Here is an 11,711-nt window from a genome sequence, read left to right on the forward strand (position 1 = left end):
GGGGGGGCGGCGGCGGCGGCGGCGGGCCCGGGAGCGGCGGCCGTGCGGGTCTCGCCTGCGGCCCCGCGGGCGGCAGGGAGCAGTGTGTGCGGTGTGGATCGCTGGGGACACTGAAGTTACACTTGGACGCGTCCTGAGGTGTTTCTCAATTCTCGGAGCACTCCTCCCTCTTGGGCTTCGTCTCCCCTAAACTAGTTTCAGTCCTTTCACAAGGGAGGTAAAAATAATCCGCCAGAGAGCTGCGGCTTGACAGTCCTGACGCTGTGACCCCAGAGGAACACTGACGAACCCAGATGTCTCCTAAGAAGTCTCTTTAGGCTTAACATGGATTTTAACCTGGGTGGCATTTTGGGGAACAGATATTGCCCTTCCAAAGGGCAAATATTCAAGTATCCTGGCAGAGAAACGAGACGAATACACCACCAACTTCTCGAGCCTCTTTTCTCATGTGTGTGTGTTTGTTTTTGGCGGTTGGCCGGTGCCGGGATCCAGATCTTTGACCTCGGTGTGACAGCACCGCGCTCTAACCAGTGCCGACCCCCTGCTTTATCGGAAGTTTACACACAAGCCCGGAAACCTTGCAGGGTGGGAGGGAGTGGTGCAGACTACTCTTAGCTCGTCTTGATTTTTTCTCTACTTGAAATGAGCATTTGCTTGGGTTGGAGAATGGATCTGGGAGTCTTATCCCAATATCTTGAAATAAGTCTCTCTTCCGCAGATTTCTTCTTTCTCCAGGAAGAAAAATGGCATCTGTTGCAGTTGACCCACAACCGGTATGAATTTTAAATAGCTGTTTCTTGACTCCTTTCTCTCTCGAGTGATTTGAGAAGTTAATAACCCCCGCCCTTTGTTTGCAGAGTGTGGTGACTCGGGTGGCCAACCTACCCTTGGTGAGCTCCACGTATGACCTCGTGTCCTCGGCCTATGTCAGTACAAAGGACCAGTATCCCTACTTGAAGTCTATGTGTGAGATGGCAGAGAAGGGCATGAAGACCATCACCTTGGTGGCCATGACGAGTGCTCTGCCCATCATCCAGAAGCTAGAGCCACAAAGTGAGTTGTGATTTTTCCCTCCAGATGCCATGGGACTGGTCAGGGGTGAGCCCCTGAGCAGCAGCAGCAACTCAGGGTGCCTTCAGCCCTTCCTGAGGCACATTACTGCCTTTACCTAGAAACTGTCCAGTGATCCTGATTGTCATAGAAGGCCTGTTTCACAGCAATGGCAGATGTTTATGATACTTTATAATAAAAAATCCCTCAGAAATGCTTCTGTGTTGGCACCTGAGATCAAAAGGGAAGCATCCAGGTGGTGAACTGAAATAATTGACTTTCTTGAGACCACACAGTGATATGAACTTCTTTTTATTTTTATTTATTTATTTATTTGGTGGTTGGCTGGTAAGGTCATCCAAACCTGTGACCTTGGTGTTTCTAGCACCATCTCTCTCAAGTGAGCTAACTGGTCAGCCCCTTTTTATTTTTGATAGCATTGAGATAAAATTAACATAACATACTATTCACCCACTTAAAGTTTATAGTTCCATGGTTTTTGGTATATTCACAGAGTTGTACAATCATCACCTCAATCACTCCACCCCCAATCCCTTTTAGAACATTTTCATTACCTAAGAAAGAAACTTCATATAAGTTTCTGTTTGGGATGATGAAAAGATCCTGGAAATGGATAGTGGTGATGGTTGTACAACATCGCGAATGAATGAATGATTTTTTTTTTTTTTATTGGTGGCTGGCTGGTTATAGGGATTGAACCCTGGACCCTGGTGTTATTAGCACCATGCTCTAACCAACCGAGCTAACTGTCAGGCTCTGTGAATGAATTTAATGCTACTGAACTGTACACTTAAAAATGTTAAAACGGTGGGCCGGCCCTTGGCTCACTCAGGAGAGTGCGGTGCTGATAACACCAAGGCCCCGGGTTCGGATCCTATATAGGGATGGCCGGTTCGCTCACTGGCTGAGCGTGGTGATGACAACACCAAGACAAGGGTTAAGATCCCCTTACCGGTCATCTTTAAAAAAAAAAAAATGTTAAAATGGTGAGGTTTATGTTGTGCATAATTTATCAAAAAAAAAAAATAGAAACCTCATACTTATTAGCAGTCACTCTACATTTCCTTCCAACCTTCCCTAGGCAACTACTAATCCACTTTTTGTCTTTATAGATTTGTCTATTCTGGACATTTCATATAAACAGAAACAAAATATGTGACCTTTTGAGACTGGCTTCTTTCACTTAGCATGTTTTCAAGGTTCATCTGTGTCATAGTATCGTGTTGGTACTTCATCCCCTTTTATTGTGGAATAATATTCCATTGTGTAGATTGATCACATTTTATTTATTCATTCATCAGTTCATCAACGATTGGGTTGCTTCTACTTTTTGGAGATTATGAATAATGCTTCTGTGAACATTTATGTACAAGTTTTTGTGTAGACATGTTTTAAATTTTCTTAAAGTGGAATTGCTGGGCCATATAATAAATCTGTTTAAGCTTTTGAGGAATTGCCAGACTCTTTTCCAAAACAGCTGCACCATTTTACTTCCCCATCAACAGCGTATGAAGAAGGTTCTAATTTCTCCACATCATGAACTGCTTTTGAATAAAGATCTAAATCATTTTCCCAAATGGTTGTCAGGAACTTTTAGGATTATAAGAAACCTTAAGAGGCCATCTATTCCAACTTTGCTACTACTAAATAAATTTGGTACTATTTCTTGGCTTCCTCCTAACAATGACCAAGCCTGGATTAAAATCTGGTCCTTGTTAAGAAGGTCCAGTGTGCTGTTGGCATACTGTTTCCTAGTTAAATCCCTAAAATACAGAGTTAAGTACAGGTAGGGATTAAACTAGCGTGGAAATGCTAATTTTGAGAGAGTTTTCAGATACCTTATTCCCTGAATGAGGGTTCCAGGGAAGCCTGGTTACTCTTGGCATTAACAGTAGGGGCCATTTGATGAGGAAGAAGCTTTTTAGCCAGCTTCTTACCTGGCCTGTCACTACCTCTTCCTTCTTCTCCCTCACACGCTTTTGTTGCTCTGTCAGTGGAAGAAAGTTGCTGGTAACCTGCTAAGCCTCTTCTCTGTCTGAGTTAGAGAAACCAGGCAATGCATTTGGTCTTAAAAGATTCAACATTCTTGCTGTTTTTTAATAACAAGGCTAAAGGTATACAGTATAGTAATGTGTGTTCATTCTATACCTATAGAGTTAGTTAACATTTTTCCATTTGTGATTCTTCTAGTTGCGATTGCCAATACCTTTGCCTGTAAGGGGCTAGACAGGATTGAAGAGAGACTGCCTATTCTGAATCAGCCAACAACCCAGGTGAGCTTAAGAAAAAAGTTCCGAGGCTTGCCACCTCACATGTTTTCATGTTCTACCTGTTTAGCACAGGCTGGGGATGCCACAAACAGGCAGATACTTATTTCTTCCCTCAACCTGCATCTGGATGTATTTTTGAAAGAGTAATGGCCACTCCATTGTGTCTAAGAAGCAGAGAACTAGACCCCTTTGGAGTGGAATACTTTCAGTCTGATCTCTATCAATTTGTGGCTTTCCGCTGAAGATTAAGTTGCTCTCTCAAATAACATTCCGTGATTCCATGATTCCCATGTGGTACTGGATAAATGCAGAGGTGATATATAGAATCTTTTCTTACTTGGCTTGGTGCCGTGCTGACGGGCTACCCTCCATATGGGACAGCTAGTCAATGTTGACAAAAGTGATAGGCTCATCGGTCCTGGTGATCCTTTGGTTCAGACAATCCTTTAGTTCTGAAATTTTCTTTCAAATTAAGAATACAGCATGGTACAAAATGATAGCAGTTAGAGAAAAATCTGGCTCTGTCTTTTATAATCCAAATAGATTAGTGTACAGCCTTTAGAATGCTTGTGTGCATCTCTTTAAATTTTTCACTTAACGTTACTTGAGACACTTCTTTATTTATTTATTTTTAAGATGACTGGTAAGAGGATCTTAACCCTTGACTTGGTGTTGTCAGCACCAAGCTCTCTGAAGTGAGCTAACTGGCCATCGCTATATGGGGATCCAAACCCGTGGCCTTAGTGTTATCAGCACCACACTCTCCCAACTGAGCACAGGCTGGCCCAACTTGAGAGTATTCTTTTTTTTTTTTTTTTTTTTAAAAAGATGACCGGTAAGGGGATCTTAGCCCTTGACTTGGTGTTGTCAGCACCACGCTCAGCCAGTGAGCGAACTGGCCATCCCTATATGGGATCCGAACCCGGGGCCTTGGTGTTATCAGCCCCGCACTCTCCCGAGTGAGCCACGGGCCGGCCCAACTTGAGAGTATTCTTTTTTTTTTTTTTTTTTTAAAAAGATGACCGGTAAGGGGATCTTAGCCCTTGACTTGGTGTTGTCAGCACCACGCTCAGCCAGTGAGCGAACTGGCCATCCCTATATGGGATCCGAACCCGGGGCCTTGGTGTTATCAGCACCGCACTCTCCCGAGTGAGCCACGGGCCGGCCCAACTTGAGAGTATTCTAATGGTGAGAGTTATTTTCCATTTTGGGTATTTTCTTTAAATTTTGGTAACTTGTGTATAATACTAAGAGTCAAATTACCTTATTTAAAATTAACAAAAAAGTTAGTTTGGGTTATTGAAAGCTGAAAGCTCTAGTAAATGATAGTTTGGAGAAGACCTTCCCTGAGGTATTAACAAGTAATTTAAAGAAGGTTTTCTTGCCAACGTTCCTGTTGCCATATGCCTCCTCCTTTCTCACTCTTTCCTCCATATGTATGTTCTCCTAATCTAGATAAACTACATGCTGATAAGTACAGGGCCAGGTTTAGCTTGATCTTTAGTTTTTTCACTGGATTTATGTGACATCAGAATGAGCTATATAATAGCTGCATAATATCACCAACGAGTAACAAGTTGCCACCTTTTTTGGGGGGCTGCTGGCTGGTCCTTGATATTACAAGGTTGTGCTCTAACCAACTGAGCTAACCGGCTACCCCTTACCACGTTTATTCTGAGCCTTTTTTTTTTTCTCTTTAACTATATGCCTACAAGCACATGTGACATTTGTAATATTAACTAATGTTTAGTTTTTAAAATAAACTCTAAGGGGCCGGCCCGTGGCTCACTCGGGAGAGTGCGGTGCTGATGACGCCAGGGCCCCGGGTTCGGATCCCATATACAGATGGCCGGTTCGCTCACTGGCTGAGCGTGGTGCTGACAACACCAAGTCAAGGGTTAAGATCCCCTTAATGGGCATCTTTTTTAAAAAAAAAAAAAAGAAGAAGAAGACAGCTTATCACCTTGACAAATTTCATATCCGTTCATCTCATTTTCTCCTTCAACAATCCTTGTGGTATAGCAGATAAGGCAAATATACCTGATTAGGAAATTCAGGCTCATCAAATCTTAGTGACTAAGAGAGAGTGAAAGGGCCAGATTACTTCTTTAACTCTTCAACTATGCTGCCTTAGTTAAGACCTTAAATATGTATTTGTGCCTGTGTTTCTCACCAGCCAAGTGATCTGCTTTTCCACTTGTAGGTTGTTGCAAGTGCCAAAGGTGCTGTGACTGGTGCCAAAGATGCTGTGGCAACTACTGTGACCGGGGCCAAAGATTCTGTTGCCAGCACGATCACAGGGGTGATGGATAAGACCAAAGGAGCAGTGACTGGCAGTATGGAGAAGACCAAGTCTGTGGTCAGTGGCAGTATTAACACAGTCTTGGGGAGTCGGATGATGCAGCTTGTGAGCAGTGGAGTGGAAAATGCACTCACCAGATCAGAGCTGCTGGTCGACCAGTACCTCCCTTTCACTGAGGAAGAACTAGGTAATAGGAATTTTGTCTTGGAATAATGTTTCATATGTTAATCTGTTTAAAACACCTTCATTGAGATATACTTGTTTTCAGTCTAAATTTACAGAGTTGCACAACCATCACTACAATCCAGTTTTAGAACATTTCTGTCACCCCAAAAGATCCCTCATGCCTGTTTGCAGTCAATCACCATTTCCTCTCCCAGGCAACCACTTATCTTTTTGTCTCTAGAGATTTTCCTTCTTAAAGCAATCAAGTTTCACATTGAATTATACATAGTAAATTTTAAAAATTTAGGAGAAATTAACTCGGAAAAAAATTTTCTATAAATGAATCGTCTTCATTGGATTGCTTTACAGAATCATCATTAAAAAGAATCATTGTTAGGCCGGCCCGTGGCTCACTCGGTAGAGTGCGGTGCTCATAACACCAAGGCCACGAGTTTGGATCCTATATAGGGATGGCCGGTTTGCTCACTAGCTGAGCGTGGTGCTGACAACACCAAGCCAAGGGTTGAGATCCCCTTACCGGTCATCTTTAAAAAAAAAAAAAAAAGAATCATTGTTAAAGTAGGCACATTAGTGCCTACTTTGTGCCAAGTACCATGTTCCTCAAGAAATTCAGTCTAGTGGGAAGAAACGTGTAGATACATGTAATATGTAACAGATACAGTAATATGTTCAGTGTGGTCAAGCCCAGCAGCAGACATGAGCAGTCTTGGGAAAATGAGTGCGTACTTGCTAAGTGGGTAGGTAGAATCAACAAAGTCAAGACCCAGGTTAGAGTCCAGGTCTTGTCACTTATAACTATGATCGCTTAAGTTTTTTTTGTCCTTTCTAATTTCAGAAAAAGAAGCAAAAAAAGTCGAAGGATTTGATATGGTTCAGAAGCCAAGTTACTATGTTAGACTGGGATCCCTGTCTACCAAGCTCCGCTCACGTGCCTACCAGCAGGCTCTCAGCAGGGTTAAAGAAGCTAAGCAAAAAAGCCAAGAGACCATTTCTCAGCTTCACTCTACTGTTCACCTGGTAAGTAAAACTTCATTTTAAGATATCTGAAGTGAGTTCATTTATCTGAAGGGATGAGAGTAAATGTAACCATGAAATCCATTATCTTACCTGGTAAACAACCCAATAGAAAAATGGACAAAGAGTATATAGACAACTCACAGAAAAGGAAGTATAAATCGCTGAAATACATGAAGTAATGCTAAATCCACTCTGAGGGATCAAATACAGACTCCTCTAGTCCTATCACAATGGCAAAGTTTGACGCTGTTGACAGTGGTGTAGAGAAAGAGCCGTACTTGTGTACTTCTGGAGGATTTGAGGGACTGATTCAAGGGACTGTTCTAAGAAAGTTACAAACAGACCTAAACCTTGAGCAGTTTTACTTGTAGGAATTTATCTTATAGATATGTGTACTTGTTTGGAGTTGCAAGAGACTGTAACAATGCACATCAACTAATAAGGGACTAGTTAAATTGATACATCACAATAGACTATTGTGTAGCCATTAAAGATTGCCAAGGTACAGAACAGTATGTACTGTACTGTCATAAGAAAACACTTTCTTCATGGAAGGGGAAATAGATGGCTGGTAATAGGGAAGAGGAAAATCGAATTCCTTTCTCTTTTGTAATTCTAACGTATCCTTCACACATATAAAAATTAAATTTTAGTTGTCTTACCTGTGCTAACCTGGAGGTAAATTTGGAGTCAGTGGTTTAATAGTTAAGTAGAGGCAGTAAAGAGCTGCTACTACTTGGATGACTTGCACACTGATAATAAATAACACTGATAGCAGAGATAGCTCTTATTAAACTCATGGAAATTCTTGGTTTTTATGTTGCCTGATTTACATCATAGATATGCAGACAGGCTAACACGAATGTCTGACTAGTTTGTTCCTTTATCTTATTTCAATGTGTTTTAGATTGAATTTGCCAGAAAGAATGTGCATAGTGCCAACCAGAAAATTCAGGATGCTCAGGAAAAGCTCTATCTCTCGTGGGTGGAGTGGAAGAGAAGCATTGGCCATGATGATACTGACGAATCCCATTGTGCTGAGGTGAGATGATTGAGTCATCTTTAGTTTACTATAGTTTCTTATCAGACTTTTTATTTCAATTTTCCTGTAATTCCTCTTAGTACTCTTCTCTATCGAAAGCTTGAACAATATTGAATACAAGTTACTTGTTATGAGGAAAAGAAGAAAAACTGGGGAGGGAGTAACTTTATCTAACAACCTACTGACATGTGTGTTGCCCTAATGTGGTACAACTAAATGAGAACCATGATCCTTGCCTTCATATTGGGTACAGACTAATAGAGGATACAGGCAGCTATACTGTCACAGCATTTTTTTGACAGCAGAAATACAGGTGCTATGAGAATATATAGAAAGGCTACCTAATGCAGCCTTGGAGTGGGGGTGAGTCAGGTGGCTTCCTGGAAGACATGAGTGCAAAGCTGAGAACTAATAGGGAAATAAACTAGGTGAAAGGGCAATGAGGGCACTAATGTTCCAGACACAAGAAATAGCATGTTGTAGTCCTAGAAACCCAAAGCTAATTTGTGTTTACCTTTAAAATCAATATTAACTATTTATATCATGCCATCTTATTTGAGAAGGATGTATCTAAATTACATTACTAACATGCAGTATATTTTCTTTTTTTTTGTGGTTGCTGGCCGGTATGGGGATCTGAACCCTTAACCTTGATGTTATAACACCAGGCGCTAACCAACTGAGCTAACTGACCAGCCCTATGGAGTATATTTTCATTCTGTCTGCTCTCCCCTGCCTGTTATGTTTCTTCAGCTTAAGGTGCTGAACTGTGGAGACTCAGGCCTAGCTTAAATCTTCACTCAGCTATTTTCTAGCTGTTAACTGGGGCAAGTTACTTAAACTCTAAGTTAATGTTCATATCTGTGACATACAAAAAATGTGCTGCACTTGGCATTGCTATGAGGATTTTTAAAAAGTCAAAGAATCCACGTATGTGATGGACATATAACCAGCTTATGGTGATTGAACTAATTCATACATAGTACCATTGGATCTACTGCTAATTCTTACTTGTTTTATTTTTAGCACATCGAGTCACGTACTCTTGCTATTGCCCGCAGCCTGACTCAGCAGCTCCAGACCACGTGCCACACTCTTCTGTCCAGCATCCAAGGGTTACCACAGAACATCCAAGATCAGGTCAACCACTTGGGGGTGATGGCAGGTGACATCTACTCAGTGTTCAACAATGCTGCCTCTTTTAAGGAAGTGTCTGATGGCCTCCTCACTTCTAGCACGGGGAAGCTGCAGAAAATGAAGGAATCTTTAGATGATGTGATGGATTATCTTGTTAACAACACACCCCTCAACTGGCTGGTAGGTCCCTTTTATCCTCAGCTGACTGAGTCTCAGAATGCTCAGGACCAAGGTGCAGAGATAGGCAAGACCAGCCAGGAGGCCCAGCAATCTGAGCATAAAACTCGCTAAACCTGTGCCTATAAACAGTACATGATGCAGCCAGCCCGATGATGTCTTTTGTTATGTTGAAGTTAACCTGCTAGACCACTCTAAATTGGGGGAGCAGCTAGCAAGGAAAAAGGTCCTCAATTGTAGTCATTTTCAGCTGGATTAAGAGTTTTAAAGTTTCTGGCATTAGCAGATGAGTTCTGTTGCCAGATGATGTCTTTTGTTATGTTGAAGTTAACCTGCTAGACCACTCTAAATTGGGGGAGCAGCTAGCAAGGAAAAAGGTCCTCAATTGTTGTCATTTTCAGCTGGATTAAGAGTTTTAAAGTTTCTGGCATTAGCAGATGAGTTCTGTTGCCCCGACTGTGAGAAAAGCATGATAGGCTTGGCTTGTCCAGATCCTAGTCAGAACTCACAAAAAGTTCACGTGCACTTATGGTCTCATTCTGGGACCTTGTGTTGCCACTGTTACTGTCTATTTGTAATGAATAAAAATACTTTCATGTGGGCTGTGGTATAAACTGGTGTCTGCTTTAGTATGGGCTGAACAGGCCTCATCCTTGGTTTGTCTCACGATGCATGCTTGTACAACTTGAGTTTAGTTTTTTATGTCTTATGAAGGAATGCTACCTTTGAATTCAATAAAATTCACTGCAGAATAGATTAGTTTTATGCTGTTTGTTCCATGTGCTTTTTGTGTTGCTTTCATAGAGCTGCTTGACCTGCGTGACAGTTATCAGTATACATACGTGAATTCCAATTGGCCTGTTAGGGAATTTGGCAGAGTGATAACATTGGAAGACTAGTGTTAGAAATGAAATGCTTGGTAATAGGTTTTAAACAAATTGCAAGCTAATATGCGTATTAGAATTTGACTAGGTGATAGTTGTCCCTTCATTTACCAATTTACTGGACCCCTGAGAGTGGGGTTTTAAGCCAGTAGAAAGACCTAGTTATGGCTGACTGCCTTGCTGAAAAGAAATCAAAACTGAAAGGAAAGGCTGGCGAGTTAGCTCACTTGATTAGAGCGTGGCCTTGTAATACCAAGGTCAAGAGTTTGGATCCCTGTGCTGACCAACTGCCAAAAAAACCCCCCAAAACAAACAAAAAAACCCAAAAACAAAACCAAAAAGAAGCAAGTGAGTGACTATTTGCATCAGTTTCACTTTCTTGCAAGGGGCCAGTTAAAGTGTGAGCCCTAAAGTGAGATTGTTCAGTGTCCAGTCTCAGCTGGACTTAATTCACTGAGTTGTCACTTTAGGAGAAAGTCATTAACCTCAGTTGTTGGTGAGGTACCTATAGAAGACCATGTGAGAATAATAAGAAGTAAAAAGACATTAGGCTCTCTGCAGAAGGGGTTCTCCTTACCACCTGCCTAGGGTATCCAGACTTCTAGCCCCTTCAGTGGTGATCACTTATGTAGGAACTGTCATGAATCTCCTTATCACAAAGCTGCAGTGTGTCAAACTATTTCAAAAAAGTGAATCTTAGAACTTGTGAAATAGAGCTACGTGCTTCTGCTCATCTCTGCTAAAAGGTAAGCAGGGCTGCCCTTCAGCAGCACTGAAGTCTAAATCAAATTTGTCTCCTCTTTCTACACTGGCTCACCCCTTCCCACAAAAACAAGGAGGCAGCACATAACTTTACATTCTCCTTTGGTGTGAATTGACTCTATCAGAGTTTTACTTTTATCAAGGTGTAAATTTTTTCTCCTCAGTGTAACTCCTAGGAATCAAAACAGGTGAGTTGGAGAGCAAGGACTCACTGAGATACTTGAAGCTGCTCTTTAATTTGTTCTGCAGATAAGGAGCTTCTGATTTCTAGGAAGGGTGGACTTTTGTGATTTATGGGCTTCCAGAATAGAGCCTGTCCATTCACTTGCCTGCCTGTCCCTGGTGACTGGCATTTTCTTAAAAAATGCCTCTGCTTCTTAAAAAAATTGTTTTTCTTAGTCCAAATGCAGACGTTACCCAGCCCCTCTTTGCCTCAGAACTGCAGGGCTGGTATTTTGTGGTTCATCTCAATCGACTGGAGCATTCATGTGCTATAACTATATGCATGTTTTCTAATCCTGAAGATACAGCTTTGTGTTTCCCTGTTGTAAAAGTTACAGTACTAGGGGCCAGCCCGTGGCTCACTTGGGAGAGTATGGTGCTGATAACACCAAGGCCACTGGTTCGGATCGCTATATAAGGATGGCCAGTTAGCTCACTTGGGAGAGTGTGGTGCTGACAACACACAAGTCAAGGGTTAAGATCCCTTTACCAGTCATCTTTAAAAAAAAAAATTACAGTAGTAACAATTGCTTATGAAAAGGAGACAGGTTTCAAAGCTATTCTTGGTGAGCAAGGACAGAATATAATGCAGACCATTCTTAGCTTCTAGTAGACCACGACCAGCCCCCTTGCTTTTGCCA

At 41.8% G+C, this 11,711-nt stretch overlaps 1 protein-coding gene across 1 annotated transcript; it reads left to right on the forward strand.

Moving 5' to 3' along the window:
* The first annotated feature begins 717 nt into the window (after positions 1–717).
* Positions 718–9,967, forward strand: PLIN2 (perilipin 2). Its single transcript, XM_008579837.1, has 8 exons — positions 718–773; positions 858–1,053; positions 3,262–3,344; positions 5,545–5,830; positions 6,665–6,846; positions 7,754–7,888; positions 8,915–9,488; positions 9,640–9,967. Exons 1-7 carry the CDS (start codon positions 744–746, stop codon positions 9,314–9,316), a joined length of 1,314 nt encoding a protein of 437 aa, XP_008578059.1. The 5' UTR covers positions 718–743; the 3' UTR covers positions 9,317–9,488; positions 9,640–9,967.
* The last annotated feature ends 1,744 nt before the right edge of the window (positions 9,968–11,711 follow it).

Source organism: Galeopterus variegatus, unplaced genomic scaffold (assembly GCF_000696425.1).
Source record: "Galeopterus variegatus unplaced genomic scaffold, G_variegatus-3.0.2 Scaffold1965, whole genome shotgun sequence".
Classification (NCBI taxonomy): Eukaryota; Metazoa; Chordata; class Mammalia; order Dermoptera; family Cynocephalidae; genus Galeopterus; species Galeopterus variegatus.

Excerpts from the sequence above, each read along its gene's own strand:
- PLIN2 (XM_008579837.1), top strand. The coding sequence starts at position 744 with ATGGCATCTGTTGCAGTTGACCCACAACCG. Across the intron at positions 3,345-5,544 it reads TGAATCAGCCAACAACCCAG|GTTGTTGCAAGTGCCAAAGG; the intron begins GTGAGCTTAAGA and ends TTCCACTTGTAG. Across the intron at positions 6,847-7,753 it reads TTCACTCTACTGTTCACCTG|ATTGAATTTGCCAGAAAGAA; the intron begins GTAAGTAAAACT and ends AATGTGTTTTAG.